Source organism: Rhinatrema bivittatum, chromosome 8 (assembly GCF_901001135.1).
Source record: "Rhinatrema bivittatum chromosome 8, aRhiBiv1.1, whole genome shotgun sequence".
Classification (NCBI taxonomy): Eukaryota; Metazoa; Chordata; class Amphibia; order Gymnophiona; family Rhinatrematidae; genus Rhinatrema; species Rhinatrema bivittatum.
In genome coordinates, this window is record NC_042622.1 from 109536967 (window position 1) to 109562329 (window position 25363).

Here is a 25363-nt window from a genome sequence, read left to right on the forward strand (position 1 = left end):
TAGAAGGCAGTAGTAAAAAGAGGAGTGGGGAAGGAAGTTCCGGCAAAGAAATTGGGGAAGAGGTTGTAATCTTGGTTTAAGTATACAACCACATATGCCCATCTACTGCACTTGCCAACAAAATATTATGTCTGTTTTTATTAACGTGTAATGCTTTAACAAAATCTGTTTTGCTCAACAGGGTCACGTGGGTACAACAGCAACCAAGAAAATTGATGTTTACCTCTCAATGCAGACAAGCCAAGACAAACTGCTGCCGATGACAGTGGTGACAATAGCCAATGCCAAGGTGCATGACCTGATTGGGCTGATCTGCTGGCAGTACACCAGTGAAGGACGGGAACCCAAACTTAAGTAATTCACAGTACTTTCTGATATGGTCTTTTTTGCTCCAAAAGCAGAAGCTCCACCTAAATTCTCTGTAGCATTAGTCTGCTTTCTTCTTCTGTTTCTCCTCTTCTCATTCTGGTTCTCTTTTACAGTTTATCAAAAGATATTTTGCTTCTAAACGTGAACCAAGTAGTTTGAATATTGAAAGTGAGTGCTTTATGCTATTGCTACTCCCTTATTTACTTTGCTCATATTTTAATGAAGCGGTTCTCAGCCCAATCCTGGGTACTAGTGCAGCAATATTGTGATTTCTACAAAGCCATAATGGTAGGAGTGGCCGAGCAGGAAGAAGTTGCAACCATGTCAAATACTTTTTTCACCTCAGGAGTAAAATTAGAAGCAGAAAGAAAAGAAGGGTATCTTGATAGAGTGACTATATAACTTTATGTCCAGGGGGATAAGTTGAGCCAGTCCCTGGTTTTTCTTCCATTGCATGCGTAGAGATATAAAGGTAGATTTTAAAAGGGTTGCGCACAGCAAAACCAGGAGATATGCGGATGACTCGCACGTGCGCGCACCACGCGGATTTTAAAAGGCCCGCGGCCTTGCGCATATCTCCCGGTGAGTGGATAAAAAACATTTGCCAAAAAAGGGGCAGGACGAGGGCATGGTCAGGGCAGAGCATGGGCGGGCTGGGACTGCAGCATACACACTAGCGCACGCCGGGATCTCACAACCGCATAACTTGCTTCTGCTGTAGGCTGCGTGTAAGTAGATAAAAAAAAAAAAAGGGTAGTTAGCGGGATTTTAAGGGTTGGGGTTAGTAGGGTTAAAGGGAGGATAGTTAGGTAGGGGGTTTAGGTAGTCCTCTCCTTTACTGGGGCAAACTGGGAGGGAACTGGGAAATAGGCCTAATGCTTTGCCGCACACATCTACTAAAATCTCCCCTGCTTACGTGCTTGAGACAGCATTCGCTCGCACATGCATGCGTCAATATAAAATCATGCACGCATATACATGCAGGTAGCTGATTTTATACCTTGTATGCATGTTATAAAATTGGTGCGTCCATAGCGGCACGCCAGCAAACACATGCACATGTATGGACATGTGTTGCTTTGAAAGTTACTGCTATAGTTTGTTTTTTTTGTTTTTTTTTAAGGGAATTCAGTTGGGAAATCAGAACTACCTCTCCATACTGGCAGTGGGTGGAAAAAATGAGAACTGGCTGAGGCTGCCCCCATGGACACAGAGCCATATGGTCACCCTATATCTTAATGCATTTGTTTATTCTAACTACTTATTGTATTATTTAAAAAATCAGCAGCACTGCTGCTTTAACATTTGGAATAATGGAATAGATATTTATTGTACTGTATGCATATAAATATATTGTATGTTGTACACTAAGACATTTATCAGTATTTCTTAGAATCTGCATATGCACACACATGCAGGCTTACTCTCGCCTCTATATCTGTTCCTGCATCTATTAAACCATATAATGATAAATTTATAAGACCACAATCCAGAGATGTGTAAATCTTGTAAATGGATCATGATGACTTCATATGCTGGGTAATATGAATCATATCATTTTCTGGTGTCATTGAAAGAATATGGTTTATTTATATCTTGCACCTAATTTTCGTACCATTCCTTACTGTCCTGCTATCTAACCCAAATACCTCAGGCGAAAGAATGCTGAAATTATTTTTAACATTTGAAACAGCACGTTTATGCAAGATTGAAGAGCAGACCGTACTTGGGAAAATACCTGTGGCAGTATTTCAAATGGAATAGTCTCAATATGTTTTATTTTCAGTGTTATTTTACATCCGCCCTGATGAAACTAGAAATACTTAACATGAAATATCGTAGTATTTCATATGGTAGGGAGTATAAATGAAAGATTTTTAAATGTACTCATAAGGTGTTTGATTTATGGGTAGGTGCAGAAATACTAAAATGAATAAACCAACTAAAACACTCCATCTAGATCCTGTCAGTTTATCTTTTCATTGTCCATCTTTGTTATAGACCACTTTAAAGTTGGGAGAGATCCCTGAGGAAATGAAACCTTACACCTCATGGTAAATTTATATTCTTCAGGCAAATTAATATTGTTTTCGGTATCCAGTGGCTAGGGAACTTTTTTCTGAAGGCTAGCAGGTTCAAACAGATAGGCGATGTGAACAAAATTCCAGGACGTTTTGGAAAAGACTAGAAGTCTTTTTTTCACATGTGCAGGACTTCCCTCCCTGCAACTACTTCACAGCTTCTCTTAGTTTCCTCACTTCCACTGGTGACAGGTATTCTAACAGACTCCATGCTTTTCATCTAAGCATTAACAATTTTCTTTGTGTCCCTGTTCAGAAACGTTTATTCTATTCTCTTAGTTATTTAACCAGGCTTTTCACCCTTTAAAAATATTTCCACTGATTTTTCTTTGGGAAATGAAGAATTGGGCAGAGCTTTTTAGCTGATCCAAAACCAGGGCCCACTCAGGTCAGAGATATCCTCCCTAACAGCCAACACGGTGAAAACCTGTCCCATTACAGCAAAGAGGGTTAGGGCTTTTACTCCAGCTATGGGAGGATTCAGACCCATATTAGACCTAATTGCCAGCATTGAACAATTCCTGAAAAGAGAAACATTCAAGATTTTACTGGGTACCATTCTGCTTTTAAACACAGGGAAGCAGATATGTTCACTAGATCTTAAGGCGGCCCACATCCAGATAAAGATAAACTCGGATCACAGGAGATATTTCAGATTTGTGGTAAGACCACTGTACCTCCAGTATCTTTTACTGTCTTTTGGCCTTCCGTCAGCTTCATGGCTTTTCACTAAATACCTAGCTGTCATCATAGCTTATTTTCATAAACTAGGGGTTTATATGTTTCTCTGCCTGTACACAAGTGACTGATCAAAAATACATCTCAGTCAGAGACAAACGAATCAAAGTGAGTCACTAGTTACGTCCAGAGGCTTCAAAGACTGTGGGCCGGATTTTCAAAGGGGTACGCGCATACCCCCCGAAAACCTGGCCCAAACACCCCCTGCGTGCACCGAGCCTATGTTGCATAGGCTTCCGGCACACGCAAGTCCAGGGGCTTTCCTGGGGGGGGGGGTGACGCGGCCGGGGCGTCATCCGGCGGTGGCGCTGCGGGCATGGTTTCGGCCCGGGAGCGTTTCAGGGGCGTGGCCGCAACCTCGGACCAGCCCTCGGACTGGAGCATGGCGCGTGGCAGCCGGCCCGGTGCGCGCAAAGTTACGCCTGCCTTGAGCAGGTGTAACTTTCACGACAGAGGTGGGGGTGTTAACATAGGGCCGGGGGGGGGGGTAGGTTAGGTAGGGAAAGGGAGGGGAAGGTGGGTTGAGGCAGAGGGAACGGAGGCAGGCTGCGCGGCTCGGGGCGCGTAGGCTGCCGATTTTGGGCAGCCTTGCACGTGCGACCCCGGATTTTAATGGATACGCGCAGCTACGCGCGTATCTATTGAAATCCCGCGTACTCTTGTTCGCGCCTGGTGCGCGAACAAGAGTACGCGGGATGCCTGAGGCCAGACCACAACACAGCTAATGGGTATGACTGTGACTGGATGTCACCAAGGTCCCAGAGGAACAGGGTTTGAAAGATAGAAGAAGTTTACAAAATCAGTGAAAAGATGGAGTCGATTATCCTCTTGTGCTCCCTCCATGCCAAGTTGAACAGCAGCTGCTCAAGCAAAGTGCTTCTACCTGCGGTGCTGGTTTCTTAATCCACCACAGTGCCAGGGTTGAGCAAGACATGAAAATGTTATGAACAGGGATCGGTGAGCCCTTCAATGCGTATTCTGCAGAGTTTGTCAGCTCACAAGAAGAAAAAGTACTATGCGTCTGAGCCAGCAATGCAGCCAGTGCCACCAAAGCTTAAATCAGGATCACCCATTGATGTACTGGCCTTTGGCACAGTTGGTGCATAAGCCTTCAGCACCATTAACACATCGGGCCCCAGGTCCTGTATCTCCATTGACGCAATAGGCTTCCATACAGCTGATGCTTCTGTTTGCTTCATCAATGATCTATACCCTGACACAATCCTTGTACCGGTCCTTGGCTCCATCAGTGCACTGGAGGCAGGAACAGTCTTTGAGAGGCCCTGAAAGTGATTTGTTGCACTTACTACCCTTTATGTTGAAATTCTTATCTCCATCCAATATGCTGTATTGTACCTGTAGTCTGTATGTAACTGCCAATCTAGTTAACCCAGAAGGGAGCTCCCTCCTAGAGTCCACTAGGAGGATGACCCCATACTGTATTAGAGGAAGATGTCTCTTCCCCAATTCTGGGTCAGAGGATACAACAGCCTATAGACCGGGTAGCTGAACTGGACTTGAAATACACAGTGCAGCAGGCACCAGGGTTTGGAGTAATTCACAAAATAACATTAAAATAGGATAAAAAGACTAGGATCCTCGCTAATGTTCCTCCAGGTTAAGATCCTAGATTGTAGCACAGATTTAGGAAGAAGGTCTTTCAGCGCTCAGTGCTCAACACCTGCATTGTGGCCCACCATTCTATATGGTACACTTCTTACACACATGGATCAACCAAGCTAAAACCTCTGATAGTCACTGGACAGAGAGCAGGAAGGCTATCAATGGGCCCTTCTGGACACACAAGAGTGTGAACGACATCTTCCCTGGTCAGTGTACATTCAATACTGTGGCAAGATGTTCAGCAGCATCTCTGGAGCATGCCAGATGACCTGGTTGAGAGCCAGTAGCATGCATGAAGATATTCATGACAAGCAGGTCAATGTTCCTTGTTCTGAGGTCAAGGTCAGGGAAATAGTCAACCAGATTAAAGAGCAAGATGCTGCCATTCAGTCCCTATCAAAGGGAACTGAGCAACTAAATTCCTCTAGGCATGCTTACTTCCCTTTTAAATGCTGCTTCTTCTAGAGACTCCCCTTCCATGAATTTCAGTGGTATCATGCGTCACCTGTGCTACCACAACAGCATCTTCTCAGCATGCGGATGTCAGTGCGAGAAATGTCAGTCAAAGATGCCACAACAGACCCAGCCTAAACCTAAGCCTAATTTTTGACAGGACTCAAACCATCAATGCATTTCCCATTGAGAAAACACAACAATTAAGACTGATACAAATGCCTGCATGCTATCAAAATATCTCACCTTGGTTACACACACAAAACCGACCTTCACCAAGTACAGAAAGACCACAAATTATAAATGTGGAGACAGAAACTGGAATGGAAACCCAAAAAAGCCACTCTGCATGCAGTGCAAACCTGGAGAAATGGAAACTGAAATGTAGCACCTAACACATTCCCAGGACCTGCAATAATGCATTCAAACTAATCTGTAAAATTTACACCTGTATTATGGAACACACTAAAACAGTAACAACCCAACCTATGAAATGGCAACACTTCAAATATTAAACCAGGCTCTAAACACCAATGCACCATCTATTAGGAAAGCAGAACAAGCCAAGCTGCTATAGATCCCTGCACAGAAACTACACACTAGCTTAATATCTCACCTTGGTCACACATTCAGAACACAGACAGACCCTCACCAAATGCAGAATAAAGTGACCAAGTTAATCTTTTTGTTTTTCCATTGTTGCATTGCATACTGAGTTTGGCTTCTTGCTGTTTCCGGTTCAGTTTTTCTCTGCATATTTCTATTTATACATTCCTCAAGAAATATAAAATAATAATTATAAAACCATACTAATAAAGAAAATGTTTCAAAACAACTGATAAAGTAACATCCAATAATTAAAAACATAAAAATGATTTAAAATTCTCCAAACACCAATACAATGTTTCAAACAGCAGACACATCACATAACACCCAATAATTAAAATGACAGTCAATCAAGAAAAACTAACTTATAAAACCACCATTACTTACCCTCGCCAGCAACTCTCCTACTCCTTTTCATTGCAGGCCAGTAGGACACACCAGAAGCAGTAGTGGCTGCTGAAGCTCTGTCCTCATGGTTCCCTTCCTTAGGGCCCCTCGACCAGTTTCTCTGTCTCTTATCAACACACACACACACCAGTCACACCCCCTTGACCAGGTTCTATCTCTCACATTCCAGTCATCTTCCCGACCAGTCTCTCACCGTTGCACATACACACACCAGTCACCTCCCTGACCACTCTTTCTCATACGCATACCAGTCACCTCCCTTGCCAATCTCTGTTTCTCACATATCAGTCACTTCTCACCAGTCTCTCAACTCACATATCAATCACCTCCCTGACCTATGTCTCTCACAGTCAACTCCCTGACCAGTTTCTCTCTCTCACATATCAGTCTCCTCCCTGACCAGTCTCTCTGTCACATACATGTGTTCTCTCTCACACACATGCTCTCAATCACACACATTCTCTCTTTCATACTCTCACTTACACACATGCTGGCTCACTCTGAATCTCATTTCCCCCCCCACCTCCCGGAGCACAAATGGGAACTGCAGCAGCCTTCTCCTTCAGCCCCTGCAGTCCAAAAAAAAATCCTATCGGCCATGGGGACTAAAGCTGCTCTCTCCCATTGTGGATCATCAGCTGATGTTCTGTTGTTCTCTGGGTCCGCGGTACTCCTTGGGCTGCCACTACTTTTGAATGCAGCATGGCCCTTTCTTCTTCCCACACCCTCACTACATATCACTTCCTCTTCTGGGCCATGGGAGCAGGAAGAAGAGAAGGCCATGATGCAATTGCTAGCGACAAATGACACTGGTGCCGTTCCCATCGGGGCTTGAGTGTGCTGACAGCCCGGACGGCAACGGCAGCAATAGAAGGATGTCTGCCTGTCTTGCTGGGGTGAAAGGAGAGCGAGAGAAGAGAAGCTGGACCAGCAGGAGTGAGTGACACACCTGCCAGTGCTTGGGAGCACACTGTTGCATCGCAACACACTGGTTGAGAATCGCTGCACTAAGTTACTCCTCCCATACTCTAAAAGCTTTCAGAAATCCGGTGTCCTTGCAGAAAACAAAGTTGGTTGTCTGTACCAGGTGTTCTCTGAAAACAGAGTTCAACAGTCACACACACTTTCCCTCTTGCCCTTGGGAGTTTTCTCTTTTATATTCCTTGGCTAAACAGGAGTTGAGAGAAAGTTCAAAGCTGCCATAACATGGGAAGTCTGGCATATGAGCAAAAAATACTTATGCTTCTATTTCATTCCATTCGGTACCACACAAGGTCATATGAACCATTTGTGTGACTGGTGAACTGCTGTCTCCTAGGAACACATGTTACAGGTAAGAAAGTTTTGCTTTATGGGATCTTGATGGCAAATTGGTACCACTGGTGCTTTTCCGTGACTAGGGACCACATCTCTTGGTTTTGTGACAGCTTTAAACAGCCTCTAATCGCCTGGCTATTTATGACAATGTAAGCTCTAAATGCTTCACCATCATACATGAAGGAAGAATGCGAGTCAGAACTGGGTGCCAGTTCTGGATTATCATTAATTTTCACAATCTGTTCCATAGGTACATAAGAACATAAGAAATTGCCATGCTGGGTCAGACCAAGGGTCCATTAAGCCCAGCATCCTGTTTCCAACAGAGGCCAAAACCAGGCCACAAGAACCTGGCAATTACTCAAACACTAAGAAGATCCCATGCTACTGATGCAATTAATAGCAGTGGCTATTCCCTAAGTAAAAGTGATTAATAGCCATTAATGGACTTCTCCTCCAAGAACTTATCCAAACCTTTTTTGAACCCAGCTACACTAACTGCACTAACCACATCCTCTGGCAACAAATTCCAGAGCTTTATTGTGCATTGAGTTAAAAAGAATTTTCTCCGATTAGTCTTAAATGTGCTACTTGCTAACTTCATGGAATGCCCTCTAGTCCTTCTATTATTCGAAAGTGAAAATAACTGAGTCACATCTACTCGTTCAAGACCTCTCATGATCTTAAAGACCTCTATCATATCCCCCCCTCAGCCGTCTCTTATTCAAGCTCAACAGACCTAATCTCTTCAGCCTTTCCTCATAGGGAAGCTGTTCCATCCCCTTTATCATTTTGGTTGCCCTTCTCTGTACCTTCTCCATCGCAACTATATCTTTTTTGAGATGCGGCGACCAGAATTGTACACAGTATTCAAGGTGTGGTCTCACCATGGAGCGATATAGAGGCATTATGACATTTTCTGTTCTATTAACCATTCCCTTCCTAATAATTCCTAACATTCTATTTGCTTTTTTGACTGCTGCAGCACACTGAGCCGACGATTTTAAAGTATTATCCACTATGATGCCTAGATCTTTTTCCTGGGTGGTAGCTCCTAATATGGAACCTAACATCGTGTAACTACAGCAATGGTTATTTTTCCCTATATGCAACACCTTGCACTTGTCCACATTAAATTTCATCTGCCATTTGGATGCCCAATCTTCCAGACTTGCAAGGTCCTCCTGTAATGTATCACAGTCTGCTTGTGATTTAACTACTCTGAATAAGTTTGTATCATCCGCAAATTTGATTACCTCACTCGTCGTATTCCTTTCCAGATCATTTATATATATATATATATATTGAAAAGCACCAGTCCAAGTGCAGATCCCTGAGGCACTCCACTATTTACCCTTTTCCACTGAGAAAATTGACCATTTAATCCTACTCTCTGTTTCCTGTCTTTTAACCAGCTTGTAATCCACGAAGGACATCGCCTCCTATCCCATGACTTTTTAGTTTTCGTAGAAGCCTCTCATGAGGGACTTTGTCAAACGCCTTCTGAAAATCCAAATACACTACATCTACTGGTTCACCTTTATCCACATGTTTATTAACCCCTATGTCTATGACTTCAGTTCCATGCTCTTTTTTTTTACAGTTAGGAACATAGACATTTTGACATTTTATTACTATGGATGACTGAACATAAATACTTTTTGACTATTAGACAATATATGAAATATTATTGTTAAAACTTCAGTAAATACAAGAAATACATTCTGGTGATACTAATGTTAAAGGATATATAGGTACTGTAGTTATAAAAAGGTACTATCAGAACTAGATTATGAATACATAGGGGGAAGTTTTGAGACTGCGTGTGGGGATTTCAAAATGAAACCCCTGCAAGCATGTTCCTTCCCCTGACCTAACACTGCCCCTTTTACCTGCACTGAGGAAGGGAGGCAAATTTTTGGGCAAGCTTTTTGTCAGTAAACACCAAGGTATACCATACAATTTGCAATGGGGGTAACTTTCAAAAGAATTTACGCAGATAAAAGTAGCTTATAATGTAGCCATTTTCAAAAGCCCAATTATGAGCTTAAAGTGCACTTACGTGCATACAATCCAGTTTTAATGTACCTAAATCCTTTTGAAAATTCCTCCCATTCTCTGTAGTTTGTTGTCCATTCATAAAATGCAGTAAAAAATGTGGGTGAGGGGAAAATCAGCTATAGTTTTGACAACCATATTCTGCAGCTTCCACAGTGGCAAATGCTATTAATTCATTTTTAAACATAATGTAAAGTTGGCTAGTGTGTGCATTTTAAAATGAACATATTGGGCCCATTTCAAATCTTTCCTACTGGCATGTATTTCAGATTAAATATGTAAACCAGCCAAGCGGATTGGTCTTTTATATATTATCTTACTATTTTCAATGTGGTACACTTGTGCTAAATGGCAAGACATGAATATGGCCCACTGTGATTAAGAGCAATCCTACGGCATTAATTCCTAATAGGAATTACAGTGATGCTGCTTAATTATGAAAGCCTTATATCAGGATATATCGTACCCTTTTCTTGCTAGGCAAGAAGGTAGTTAAATTGATAAAACTGCTATAGTGCCCTTGGAGATTGTAGTAGCTTGTATATGTCCATGGGTTTTTCAAATGTCTGATGTACTTAGTGGTAACAGTTGGTTGATTCCCTCCAAAGGCTTTTCTTGATTATAGATGGTGCATTAGTGATTCACTGTATAGTTCCTATGGAATATAGAAACTCAAAACATAATGGCAGATAAGACCATACAGCCCATCCAGTCTACCGAACCACATCTCCTGCTCAACATTATAGTCCCTTCCTTTCCCTCATGCACCTTTGAATTCTGATACTCTCCACAAGGAGACGATTTCATGCATCCACCACATTTTCTGAAAAGAAATATTTCTCCAAGGACGAGCAGGATGGAAGTCCTCACAAGTGGGTTACATCATCCAATGGAGCCCAGCACAGAACTTTGATTTAAAAGCTTCTAGAAGTTTTGAGCATGCGCAGCCTTAGTCATCGCCCCTGAGGCAGAGCCCCTGAGTCTCATTTTTTCCGCAGTGCCCACAAGTCACGGTTCTTTGCTTTGTCTCACAGCTACTGCAGTAAAAGTTTCTGGAAATGCAGAAGCTGTTTTTTTCTGTCAGTCCTGCGGGTTTTGTTTTCTCCCTCATATACTTTTAGGTAGTTTTTGTGTGTTTCAATTTTTTCTTGTTAATAACTTTAATTCTTTTGACTGCATGTGTGATAGCCTAGTGCCCAGTGTAGCCTGTTTAGTATTTTGTTTTACACTAATAAATAATGCTTACAAGCAACTTACGAGTGTTATTCTTTCCCTCAACCTTCGTATGATTTGTTTTTGCCTTTGTCAGTTACCTCATGGGATCTGCAGTTTGCAGGGGCCCTGTGTAGTCAGGCTAAGCCTCCAGACCTGAGTCTTGCCTGAGTTCCAATCCAAAAACCCACACCCACTTATTAATTTTTTCTTTTCTTTTTTTTTTCTTATCTTCTTTAATTCTACATTATATATCTCTAAACCAGAGTAAAAATTCACAAATATTCTATATAGACAAAAATCCTTCTTCAAAAACATTTTTTGTGATGGAAAGTGGTTGTTTCATAAACATCAAGGAGTACCATCCAGGTTACCCTCGCTCTTGCTTTTAATCACAAACCAAACCATTGACAAAAAACGCTGTGAATGGGAACTTAGGTTCGCCATTTTTTAAGAAGGTTGATGCGGCGCTTAGCGAGTAAGAAGAAAGATGAAAGAAAAATGGATGGAATAGTATACTGGTGAGCTGAGATGAGTTGTGGGTAAGCGGTTTCCCCTGAAGAAGAAGATGTTTCGAAACCTGGCCATGTCATGCTAAAACGCTACCATGGACTGTTTTCTCAGAGGCTCATTTAACAGCGTGGTTTGAGCTAAGTATTCTGCGATTGTGTTGAGAATAACAAATATAACAAATGGGTAGTGATTAATATTTAATGAAAACTTTTGCCTTCTAAAACATTCAAGTGGTGAACTGTTCTCAATTTTTAGACAAAAATTCTCAATGAATTCTGAAAATATTTTGAGAAATAATGAATAAATAAATATAAGGTGGTCGGTGGTTTGTTTGTGATTAAAAGCAAGAGCGAGGGTAACCTGGATGGTACTCCTTGATGTTTATGAAACAACCACTTTCCATCACACTATTTTTTTGAAGGATTTTTGTCTATATAGAATATTTGTGAATTTTTACTCTGGTTTAGAGATATATAATGTAGAATTAAAGAAGATAAAAAAAGAAGAAACAATTAATAAGTGGGTGTGGGTTTTTGGATTTCATTACGGTGATTTTTACCGTAATGATTGGTGGATCTTTGGTTTGGTGAGTTCCAATCCAGGCAGGAGTTCCATGAGATTCAGTGCAACCACTGAGCATCAATAGAGGCCCAGACTGCGAAGGATCCAGGATAGATTCTTTCTCCCTCTTGGCCTGCATGGGACTTTATTGGGGGGGGAGTGCCAGATGAATGAATGTTCCCATGGAGAGGTGATAGAGAGCTTATCTCTCCCCTGCCCCCGACCCCCAGCATTTCTGGGACTTGTGCTCTCCATTCCTAACATTCTGGTTTTTTCACTGCCGCTGCACATGGGGGTCGAGGATTTCAAGGTATTGTCCATCATGATGCCCAAATCTTTTTCCTGGATGGTAACTCCTAATGTGTAACTACAGTGTGGGTTATTTTTCTCTAATTGCAACACTTTGCACTTGTCCACATTAAATTTCATCTGCCATTTGGATGCCCAATCTTCCAGTCTTGCAAGGTCTTCCTGCAGTTTATCACAATCTGCCTGTGATTTAACTACTCTGAATAATTTTGTGGCATCTGCAAATTTGATCACTTCACTTGGTCCTCTTTCCATATCATTTATAAATATTTTAAAAAGCACCAGTCCCAGTACAAATCCCTGAGAAAACTGACCATTTATTCCTACTCTGTTTCCTGTCTTTTAGCTAGAATACACAAGAATAATAAAATGGTGCCATAACTAGTGTAATGTTAATTCATTTGTTTTACAGGATTAAGTTAAGCAGTTCAACCTACACCAGACATCTGCATGACAAAGATGCACCAAGTCATTTTTTACTAACAGAGTCTGTGCTTTGATCTGTCAGTTCTCCCTATGTTAAAAGTAAAATAGCTGTCATGGGGATGACTGGGGAGGGGAGGGATCTACACTTTCAAGCTTCAGTTAAAAATGGTGCAATACTCAATGAAGTAATTTCCAACATTATTGTAATTTGTGTCAACATGAGCAGTTGGCAAGTTTGGTGTTTGTTCGGTTCGATAGTATGTAAAGTTAAAGTTGATTTGGGGAGGGATTTTGTACTTGTAGTGTTGGTTTTATGGTTGGATATATTGACTTGTGGTATGCTTGGTGTGCTCCCCTAATTCATGTCGAAAGCTCTAGAAGCATAAGAGTCATTATTCCAACTCAGGCTCTGTCTGATGACAACACCCATGTGTGAGAAGTATAGATATCTAATAGCATAGGGTAATGAAATCATCGGCTCAGTGTGCTGTGGCAATTAAAAAAAAAAAACCAAACAGAATTTTAGGAATTATTAGGAAGGGAATGGCAAATAAAACGGAGGATGTCATAATGTCTCTGTATCACTCCATGGTGAGACCGCACCTTGAATACGGTGTGTAATTCTGGTCACTGCATCTCAAAAAGGATATAGCTGCATGGAATGGCTGCCCTATGAGGAAAGGCTGAAGAAGTTAAGGCTGTTCAGTTTAGAGAAGAGACGACTGAGGGGGGATATGATAGAAGTCTACAAAATCATGAAAGGACTTGAACAAGTTAATGTAGATCGGTTATTTACTCTCTCAGATAATAGAAGGACCAAGGGGCACTCCATGAAGTTAGCAAGTAGCTCATTTAAAACAAATTGAAGGAAATTCTTTTTCACTCAGGGCATCGTTAAGCTCTGGAATTCATTGCCAGAGGATGTGGTTACAGCAGTTAGTGTAACTGGGTTTAAAAAAGGTTTGGATAAGTTCCTAGAGGAAAAATCCACAAACTGCTATTACGGTAATTAATAAGCAATAGTAGCTTGTGATTTATTTAATGTTTGGGTACTTGCCAGGTACTTGTGACTTGGATTGGCCACTGTTGGAAACAGGATGCTGGGCTTGATGGACCCTTGCTCTGACCCAGTATGGCATACCTTATGTTCTAATGAGCACAAAGCATGGGAATATGTTGGCTTGCTACTGTGGAGATCTAGTCTGTATTTGTGTTTTTGACTTACTTTAAGTTTTCTTTTTTTAGGATGGGTTTTATTATTTCAAGCATCCTTTTGGAATTTGTAACCTACAATGAGTTTTCCTTTCTGCAGCAGCAAAGGAATTTCCTGTGTTGATGTGACTTATGAAGGATCTAAAATAGTGTAGTAAACAGAAGGCCCATACTGCTTTATATGGGTAATGAATAAGTTCACAATGGATAAGCATGATGTATTCTTTTTGAAGTAAGGTTGTATCATGAGAGGTCAATAGTCTCAACAGTTTTGTTATGAGGAAGTAATCTTGGCTTATCTAAATTTTCTCTAGGCTAACTGCTGTGATACAAGAAATGCATTTGTCAGAGGCTAAAATGAAAAAACTCAGGAGATATTGAGCAGGAAAGTGTGCCCACAGTTGTTATGCTGACTGAAAAACATGGGATGGCTATTCTGTATCACCAAAGGCTACACTATCAGTTCATCAAGATTCTTAAGGGCAATACAGGAAGACAGGCTAAGGCAATGGTCAGCACTAGCGATACAGTATTCTGATTTAGTAGTGTTTGTTCAACTAATTCAGATAACAGTACCTTTATGAGCTATTTGTACCCAAATCTTCTTTCAATGTCTAATGTATGGGGTGACAATTATTTTTGACCCACTTCTGGACCTTCTTTCTTGCACAGGACAAAAAAGAAAATATATTTCAATTTTGTAAAAGCGATGGCCTCACTGATATTAGGAATCTGAACCACCCTTGGGATAGGAATAGCTCTTACTGTTCTCCTTCTCACCAATTAGCCTCCAGAAGAGATTTATTTTTAGTAGCTCAAAGTCTTATCTATTGACGATTGCATGAAGGTCAACAGAAAAGTTGTCACTTTGTCAGAATAGACTTTCTTAGTCAAAAGAGCCCTCTTAAAGGCCAGACCATAAGATAAAAAGGAGATGGATCCTCGAGTACTACTGCACCCCCCTGTCAAAAAAAATACCCTGTTCTGGGAAAAGCCAAAGAGATTCCTTCTCTTTGATTCTCATAAGGTCCATGTGCCAGAGGCACTTGGGCTAATTGATGCCACCAACATCCACAGGTTCCAATGACCAGCTATTCTCTAATGGACCTGACTCTTGAAGGGCTTAGGAAAGAAGAAATATAGAAGACAGTGGCACAACCCTGAACATAACAGCATAAAATTTGCCATACTGGGTCAGACCAAAAGTCCGTCAAGCCCAGTATCCTGTTTCCAACAGTGGCCAATCCAGGACACAAGTACCTAGTAGGATCCCAAAGGTCGATAGATTCCATCTATACTCTTCCCATTCACTCTCTGACAGATGATTTAACAGCTTCTCAATGTCACCTGCCATATCGAACAACTTGCATCACAAGTAGGGAAGAGGGTCTGATTGCATATATATAACCGACCCTCTAAAAGTTGAGAACTTAGTCACATCCTAAATGTAAGTGTGTTACTTAAGGCCTGTTAAGGGAAACCTTAGTATGTTTTCCCCCCTGCGCCTTACTTCCTTCTCAAGAAAGAGGATGTTTTATCCGCCTCCTGATGAATTTGCTTCTGGGTAGCTGCTTTTTACCTCAACCATCCTCCATATCCTGCTGGATTCAGGAACCACACAGCTGTTTCGCTCCAGTGCACAGCCTGGATATCACAAGACATGCAAGGGGCTGTCTCGAGAGGTGGCATCTTGCAGTGTAGGCAACAGATTCCTCTAGTAGGATAGTGCTTTCAACCCAGCAGTAAGGATTTTCTTCCATGTACAGGGAATGCATTTCAAATGCCTGCTGTGAAAAATTATGAACGGGTCACTTTGTGACTATTCCAGACAAGTCAACTGTCACATTTGGGTTGTATGCTGATTCTTAGGGTTGTATGCTGATCCTTAAGGGATGGATGGTTCCATCCACTGTGCATCTTAAGTGACATCTACACAGCCACGAGAGAGACACTATCCTGGTGGATGATTCATTCCATAGTTGTCTGCTACAATTTACCCTAACCATGGCTGCATGCATCCTGAGTTTGGAATCTTGCATAAGAGGTTTCAGACCTAAGGTAAGGTCACTAAGGCATTTTCATTTTTCTCTTTCAGTGGTGGGCAATACATGTAAACCTGAAAATTGTGAGGGTTTGTTGGCTGGCAAAGTGGTCTTTTTCCATACAGATATTAATTCTATCTTGATTAATAGGAAGCTGTTTTGTTGAAGAATGAGGCTATCTTTAGCTGTAGGACTTCAAATCCTATGCCAAGTGGGTGAGAAGTCTGTCCTGGTGGTGAGACTGATCCTGAGTCTAGAATCTTCTCTGATCCCTGATAAGGGGTGGAATCCATAGGTGCAAAATCCTGTGACATTGCTGTTTTCCATTTCTTAACAGAGAGGTTCTTGATCTTATGCTTCAGGGTATTCTTACTAAAGACTGGAGTCTGGTGTTTTTATTAGATTTTATTTTATTATTATTTTTTTAATAATTTAATCTTTATTTGTGTTTTCAATTTCAAATATTATCCACTTTGTACAGTAATATGGTATTTCACTTAGAAACAATATGAAACAGAATACAAGAAAAACAAATATCCAGCAATACTCTCTTCAATTTTAACTTCCCATTAAACTACAGTTAGAGGGGGGAGGCAGCATTAAGCAAATAAGGAGAAATAGAAAAGGCTTAACTTTCTACGACTGCGCATCTTGTTTGTGATGAGCTTCTCTAGATACTGCTAACTTGTTGCAGAGCCTTCTTGGACTCGATAATGCTTTTTAACTGTTCTAGTAGAAAAGATACATAGTTATCTCTATTATATTTTATGATGCATTTACAAGGGAACCTTAGAAAAAAGGTCGCTCCCAAGATTAAGATTTCTTGGCACAAGGCCAAGAAGCCTTTCCTTTTCAACTGCGTGGATTTGGTCAAATCAGGAAAAATCCTAATTTTTTGACCCATAAAAAGAATATTGGATTTCTTAAAATAGACCCTCATGACATCACTCAGATCTTTCTCATTGAAAAAAGATATCAACAGAGTGGCTCTTCCACTCTTTCATAATTCGATGATTCAAGAAAAGTAGTCAAATTCTCCAAATCGATCAGTGCAGCTTACACCTGTGCATTAACTCGGGTAGGCAAGAAGTAAACTTTATCCAGGGGAGGAGCTGATTCTGACGTATAATCTAATACTTCAAGGAAATATCTTCTAGTGGTAATGCATGGAATTTCTCCCACAACCCTGCAAAAGTTTAGTACATGTAAGTTTAGATGTCTCAAAGCATTTTCAATGAATTCTACCTTTCTATTTAAAGCCCCACAGTCTTGAATAATGGTGAACTGCACTGCTTTAATGTGGTGTATTTCACTTTCCATACTTTTTCATTTTTCCAAAGTTTCCTGGCGTTATAAATCACTGTTCTTATTCATTATGTCCATTTGGTGAGATGGAGAGTTAATTTTCAAAGAACAGTCCAAGAATGTTTTAACCATTGCTGATGTAAGATCCCAAAGGGAATCCAGAGTGACCACCATAAGAACATAAGAAATTGCCATGCTGGGTCAGACCAAGGGTCCATCAAGCCCAGCATCCTGTTTCCAACAGAGGCCAAACCAGGCCACAAGAACCTGGCAATTACCCAAACACAAAGAAGATCCCATGCTACTGATACAATTAATAGCAATGGCTTGGCTATTCCCTAAGTAAACTTGATTAATAGCAGGTAATGGACTTCTCCTCCAAGAACTTATCTATTGGTTGCGATGGATTTGATGAAAGCTCCATGAGTGAACATTCATTAAGGAGTTAGAACGGTTGACCGCTTCTCTATCCCTGTAGCTCCAGAATCTATCTACCAATGTATTCTCTACTCTGGCATCATGGGTTTCTGTGATGCCAAAATTACTCCGGGAATGGAAGGGGAATCACAGTCAGGCCTCTCACCTCCTCCAGTTGCCTGGTCTTCCACCCTTCCTGATCTAAAACACCGGAGACGCTCCCATCGTTCCTCGAGGAGTTTAGCACGGGGTCATACTCCGACACAGCTCCCTCCTCCTCTAAAGCCTGGGTTCCAACTTCAGGACTCCAGCCAGAGCGCAGGGTTGAGGCCTCCCTCACAGTCGGGGGTGGACGGTCATCTAAGGGGCTGAGGGAGACTTCCTCCGAAGTCAGGGTGGGCTCTCCTCCAACCGTCCCAACAGTCAGATCTCTCGCCCCACCTTTCAAAATCGTACCGGCACACTGCAAGATCGTCTTTTGCCCGACAGGGATCGTGGGGCTTGAGGGGTAGGTCCTCACTCTCCCTTTCCTTTTCAGAGACATGATAATCCAAATTGAAGAAAAAATTTTCAGGAAATCACAGGAGCGAGCAAAGCAATGCAGATGTTGAAATCGCCATCTTGGCTCCTCCCCCCCCCCCCTCCTCTATTAGATTTTATTTGAATCACTCAGTTTACATTGCCATACATATACTAAGAAGAAACTGGACACTAATGGCTACGATGGATTTGGTGAAAGCTCCATGAGTGAACATTCATTATGGAGTTAGTACAGTTGATCGCTTCTCTATCCCTGTAGCTCCAGAATCTGTCTACAATGTATCCTCTACTCTGGCATCCAGAAAGGATTTTGTGGGGAAGCTATGGTGTGAAAAGAAATGGTCTTAATGCATGGCTTCAAGAAAAGGTCCACGAACCTTTTCCCTGTTTTGCTAGAAACCTGTTTAAATTCCTTCTGCCTTTTCATGTATCGATTAATTAACCAATTCATTACATTTTCACTTGGGTGAAGTTGGTGTTTAGCCCACCATGTGATAAGTCTGTCAAAGGATGACCTTACATGTACTTTTATATTGAGTGGGCTTCAGTTGAAACTCTTTGCTGAGGCTTCTGCTGTGTTGTGGGATTTCAGCACAGTACTCTCCAATGGATAGAAACTCATTCTTGCCTCACACTCTTGTTAGCATAATATTTGTCGCGGGAGGTCAGGTTTTTATTAGTGGTCACTCAGCAGGTGGGGGTCTGCCTCAGACCCTGGTGCCTTTCTCATCTTCTTCAAAGTTTTTTCCAAGTATATTATTTGTATACATGTTGCTAGTCACTGGCTGATGATATGCATAAACCTATAAAGACAATCTGTTATTCTTCAGATACAAGTAGTTGACAGCCTTCCTTTGGGAAGACTTTAAAGCCCCAGATAGTCTACTCAAATTCCTTCTTGACATCAAAAAACCTGTAATATCTAGAGACAAGAGCTTTATTTCTCTTGGTTAATGAATTGTGCCCCTTCTCTCACCCTGGGTCTAGTGGGGTATGTACTTGGAAGGTGACAGTCAGAGCTGTACTTGGAGCTCTGACTGTCACTTTCTAAGCAGTGGAAGTGGGATTTTCACCACACTTTCACAATGCATCTATGTTTTGGCAGGACTTCTGATGCATAACTGAATGTTTAAACAGTCTGTCATACAGAATCTCTTTGAGGAGTAGAACCCAACTCCATTCGCTCCTAGAGCCTGTTATTGGTTAGTTTGCCTCAAAAAAAAAAAAGGGGGGGGGGGGAAATAGTTATGAGGTTGGTTTATTACCATCCAAAATAGTAGTACCTATGGCACTGTTTAGTTTTTCCCTTTTGTTGGAGGCAGGCCTGTAGCTTGGAAATCCCCACTTGTGAGGACTCCGATCCTGCTTGTTCTCTGAGAAAGTGAAGTTACTTACCTGTAACAATGTTTCTCTGATGGACAGCAGGATGTTAGTCCCTCCTGCCTCTCCTTGGAGCTGGATTCTTTTCCCAAATCTTACCTTTGTCATGGACTGAGGGACCCTGCCTGGGAGGTGACGAAGATAAACTTTGAAATCAAACTTCTGTCCCAAGCTCCATTGGATGATGTAACCCACTTATGAGAACTGACCTCCTGCTGTCCATTGGAGAACTACTATTAAAGGTAAGTAAAATTTCCTTAGATTACTCCTGAGTCTACCCCTTTTCACCCTCACCCCACAGTCCCTTGTTCCAGAGCCTCTTTTCTGTTGAGGACCACATCCTGTATATTTATTCCTTAGAGGTATTTAAATGTCTGTCATATCTTCTCTTTTATCCAGGGTATACATGTTTAGATCTATAAGTCTGTCCCTATATACTTTATTATGAAGATCATAGAATATTTTAGTAACTTCCCTCTCGACCAGCTGTTTTTAGTTTGTATTCTTTTGAAGGTCTGGTTGCCAGAACTATACACAGTACTCAAAGTGAGGTCTTTCCAAACGTTTATACAGGGGCAGTATCACCTCCCCTTTCTTGCTGGCTATTCCTCTCCCTAAGCACCCACACATCCTCTGGCTTTTGCCATCACCATATCTATCTGTTTGTCCACCTCAAGATCATCAGACATGATCATCCCCAGGTTCCGCTCTTGTTTTGTGTACAGAAAAACTTCAAACCCTCCCCCCCCCTCCCCCAATACTATACTGCTCCTTTGGGTTTTTGCAGCCCAATTGCATGACCTTGAATATTTTAGCATTAAATCTTAGCTGCCAGCTTCTAGGCAATTTTCGTGTCATTTCATTCATTAAAATTTTATAAGCCGCCTGTAAAAACATGGATTATGGGTACATAGTAAAACATACATAATTCTCAAACTGCACGCTTTGTGTTTTCCACACTTTCCAGTGTGTCTACCTTGTTGCAAATTTTGATGCCATCTGCAAAAAGGCAAACTTCTCCCAATAACAGTTCCATAATATCATTTACAAAACTGTGAAACAGAACCATACCGAGAACTGATCTATGCATCACAGTACTGGTCCTTTCCTTGGAATGAACTCAGTTTGCTACTCCCCTTTTCTTGCCTCCCATTCAACCAGTTTCTAATCTAGTTAGTCACTTTAGGGGCATACCTTGCATACTCAGGCCTGGATTTATCAAAATGCGGTAAGTACCGCATGCGATAGCAAAAGGGGCGTGTTTTATGCTAATATAGCATTTATCGCAATTTGCGCTAATTACCTGTGCGAAGAGCTAAGTTAGCGCAAATTGTGATACCTTTTTCAGATTCTGCGATAAGTGCTGACCTGTTGTATTTCCTGCATTCAACTACTGGGGGACCATTGTTAATGGTCCCAGACACGAGGGGGAGAGAGAGAGAGACTGGCCATAATGTCATGGCCCATAGGTAGGTATTTGTATCCCTATGGTAGGCTCACCTAATAACTCGAGGTGGGGATTAGGTAAGAGTGTAGGGGGTTAGGGGCCACTTTGACATTCTATGTGACACCTACGAACAGAACAGTGGTCTCTTGTGAAGATTTGATGGCCTTCGGAGTGAGGAAACTCACTCCAAGATGAGATTTGGGCAAGGTTCTCTCAACCTAGCTTGATGTTACCCAGGGAGAGAGTCCATCAAACTAGGTTGAGAGAACCTTGCCCAAATCTCATCTTGGAGTGAGTTTCCTCACTCCGAAGGTCATCAAATGTTCATGAGACCACTGGTCTGTTCGTAGGTGTCATGTACAATGTCAAAGTGGCCCCTAACCCCCTACATTCTTACCTAATCCCCACCTCGAGTTACTAGGTGGGCCTACCATAGGGATACAAATACCCACCTATGGGCCATGACATTATGGCCAGTCTCTCTCTCTCTCTCTCTCTCGACATCGCAAAGGGCAATGAAACCTTACCGCACGGTCACGGCAGCTATCATGCAGCCTAACTCTATTCAAAGAGGTGTAGTTAAAATCGGCATTATGGCTGTGTGATAGCTCTTCGCAGGCAGGCTAACCCAGCCCACTCTCCGCCCCAATGCCTATTTTCTGAATTTGCATCGCACCATACGATATGGTGCGATCGCATGCGTTAAACACGTTGTCGCATGCGGTAAGGGCATATCGCATGAGTTAACGGGGCTTTTTGCATGCGAAAACGCCTTATCGCATTTTGATAAATGACCCCCTCAGTTTGTTGATAAGTCACCTATGCAGAATAGTGTCAAAGGCCTTGCTGAAATCCAAGTATACTATATTTAATGGTCTTCCCTGATCTAACTCTCTGGTCACCCAGTCAAAGAAATCGATTAGATTTGGCTGACAAGATCTATGTCTATTAAAACTATGCTGCCTTGAATCTGTAGTTCATTGGATTTCAGAAACTGCCCTATCCTCTGTTTTAGCAGCAATTCCATTAACTTACACACCACTAAGGTCAGACTAACTGGCTTGTAGTTCTCAGACTCCTTCAATTTTTGTAAAAAGGAACCGCTTCTGCCTTTCTCTGGTCCATTGGACCAACTCCTGTCTCTAAAAACACATTGAAAAGGTCAGACAGCAGAGCTGCGGGAATTTCCCCAAGTTCCCTTCATCTGGCCCTATTGCTTTATCTACTTTTAATTTTGCTATGTCCTCATTAAAACAGTCTTCTGAAAATTGAGGTTTATCTCACTTCCATTCCTATTTGGGACTGTTGTCTGTTCCTACTTCAAGCCCTTCCTCAGTGAACACTGAACATAAGAATTTGTTAAGCAATTCTGCTTTCTTCTTGTCAGCCTCTACACATTCCCCCCTTCACCTTTGAGCCTTACAGTCCTATTTTTGCACTTGCTCCTGTCACATATCTAATTTAAAAAAAAAAAAAAAAAGTTTTGTTCCTCTATTTTACTGCATTAGCTATTTTTATTCCATTCACACCTTTGCTCTCCTGACTGCTTTCCCAGCTGTTGCCTGTCTTCGTCTTTCTGCGATCTCTTGTAATTTATGAATGTTAACCTTTCTTCCCTTACCTATTTGAGAAAACTACAATGTCCTCTTTTATTTCTTATCTTTAATTACATTCCTGAAAAAAAAATTAGTTGCCCTTAAAATATCTTTTAGTTTCACCCATTGCTCTTCTACATCTCCTAGGTTATTCCATCCTTTGAATGGACCACCACTGCCTGTATTCTTAATTCTGAACCACACCATCCCTCACTGTGACATCAGAAACACTCTTCCTGCAGACAACCTAGGATCTGCCTTTTAGATGTCACCACAGCCGGGATGTCCCAGTTAACATCTGGCAGATTAAAATCATCAATTAATAGTATCTCGCATTTCACTGCAGTTTTGTGAATGTCTTCAATTAAATCTCTATTCATTTTTTCTGCCTGTGAAAATTAACTTATTCTTTTCATCCTTTCTTGTTGCATGCCATTTGCTTTAGATGTCCCTTATTTGTCTGGAAAGAAATACCTATAAAATCTTTCAGCGTTCACAGAGTTAAAGTTATGATGATATGGGAAAGAGATGAATGGAAAACCCAGCCTCGATGGCTTGTTATTTCCTGTCAATATCAGCAGTGATTTTTTTTAACTCTGTATAGTTAAAATTTGTGAATAAAAATGTCACTTTTTCCTGGTTGGTCCAACTGAAGAAGCAACTCTGTGGAGGTCAACTGTTGCTTCTGCTGTACTCGTGTTGTAGGTGGTACAGTGCAGTAGCTGATCATTATTAGCTGAGGCATGTGCAAGGCTTTTTTCCTGTTGATAGCAGGGCTGAATTAGCCATGCAGTCATGGGGAACATCCGTCAGGCGTCGAGAGGCGGAGCTTGCCAAAGCTGTTACAGAGCTCAGCTCTGTGCGGCTGTGCGTGTGTTCCTGCGCAGGAAGGCAGATTCTCTTTGGCTTGTCTTTTCCGCGAGCAGGAACGCACGCAGAGCTGTCTCTCTCCTCAGCTGGACAAAAAAAAAAGACAAAGAGAAATATCGTCCTCGACTCCGCAGCACACCAGCAGGTATGCCCCAACCATCGTGCTTCAAGCCGTGCCTGCGGCAAAGTCATGTCCATCACCGATGGATACTCAGCCTGTTACATTTGCCTCGGCCCTTCCCACGACCAGGCGTCATGCAAGCACTGTGGCCGCATGTCAACTGGGGCCCAACTTGAAAGAGCTCAAAAAATCGAAAAATTGAGACTCGCTGCACAGGGCTCATATGTGCCCCCCCCCCCCCCCCAAGAGGCCCATTCCTCACCAGGACCGGCTCCAACGCAGGCCCAGTCGAAAAACCGGGCAGCCTCTTTGGGGCCCCATGACTAAAAAACAGGGGGTGAAAAATCCAGGAAGAAACACCATCGTGACGCACCGCGACATGCGGAACGTGATCCGCGCCACGAGCCTCAACGTGATTGCCAATCCTCGGAAGCATCTGTATTGACTCCGATGCCTGCGTTGATGCTTGCGTTGATGCTTGCTACCCGGCCGACACACCCATCAACGCAAGCATCCTCGGTTCTACCATCGATGCAAACGCCATCAACGCAGACTACTTCGGTGCAGCCAATGAAAAAACCATCGAAGCACTCATCTGCACGCCCAGCAACACAAATGACATCGACGTAACCATCGACATCGAAGCAGCCATCAAAGCACGCGTCCTTCACGTGACTGCTGACGCAGGAACCACCAACGCACGGGTTGATGTCATCCTTGGAGCGTCCACAGGAACCAAGACCATTTGAGCCGGAGAGTGATGTCCCCTCTGATCACAAACCACTTCCACAGCTAGAGCCACACAAGTGCACATCGGACCCCAAAAAGCCAGGGCCAACCACCAGGTCAGATGAGGAATGAGTGGACGTGTCTTCTCCCTCCGCCTCCCAGGATTCATTGTCTTCATCATCTGTATGACCTCTCATCAGTTTCCCAATGACATCGCTCCTCTACGCAGCTGCGTAGAGGAGCGATGTCATTGGGAAAACACTGGGAAACACGGATCTTAGTGTTTGGATAATCGCCAGGTTCTTGTGGCCTGGTTTTGGCCTCTGTTGGAAACAGGATGCTGGGCTTGATGGACCCTTGGTCTGACCCAGCATGGCAATTTCTTATGTTCTTATGTTCTTATGCAGGAACTCCTGCGTAAGAGAATAAGGGCATGAGAAGATGTGGGCCCTCAGAAATGACGCCCACTGGCTCCAAATTCAGACATTCTCCTAGCAGCGATTCCACCTCACCGCAAACGGAATCAGCTACCGGCTCAATTGCCCCCAATACCAGACATGGCCCAGCAGGCCATCACTGAGATTTCGGCTGCCCTCACAGGGTTCTTCTCCTCTCCCCAGATGGGCTTCTCGTATTTGCATCCCATCCCACTCAGCTCCCATGTGTCTCCACTACAGTTGCGGGAGCCCTCACCCTGTATATCACAGAGGATGCCCTCACCCATTCCTTTACCCTGCCCCCCCCTCCCCCCAAACCTCACCGAAGTTGACTCCACAACCGGACTCTTCGCCTTCGTCACTAGGGTCATCCACGAGATACCCTTCTGACCCTCCAAAAGAACCCCAGGAACCCTACTCCCCCCCACCCCCCCCCAGAGGATCTCTTCTATCCTAAATTCATTGACAAAATCGGAACCACCCTTAACATTGAGATCCATAAGCTACCGGATCCAAGAGCAGAAATCTTAGGCATTTAAAAAATATTCGACCTTCCCTTGGGACCAACGGCTCTCCCTTCCCACCACGTGCTAG

The 25363-nt window shown here is 42.5% G+C and overlaps 1 protein-coding gene across 3 annotated transcripts in view; it reads left to right on the forward strand.

Moving 5' to 3' along the window:
- MAPKAP1 (MAPK associated protein 1) overlaps nucleotides 1–25363 on the forward strand; it is a 441680-nt gene that overhangs the window by 125676 nt on the left and 290641 nt on the right. For all 3 annotated transcript variants that reach the window (XM_029611492.1, XM_029611493.1, XM_029611495.1), the window contains one exon: nucleotides 182–354. In XM_029611492.1, coding sequence (XP_029467352.1) covers nucleotides 182–354 — 173 coding nt within the window. The remainder of the gene's footprint in view (nucleotides 1–181; nucleotides 355–25363) is intronic.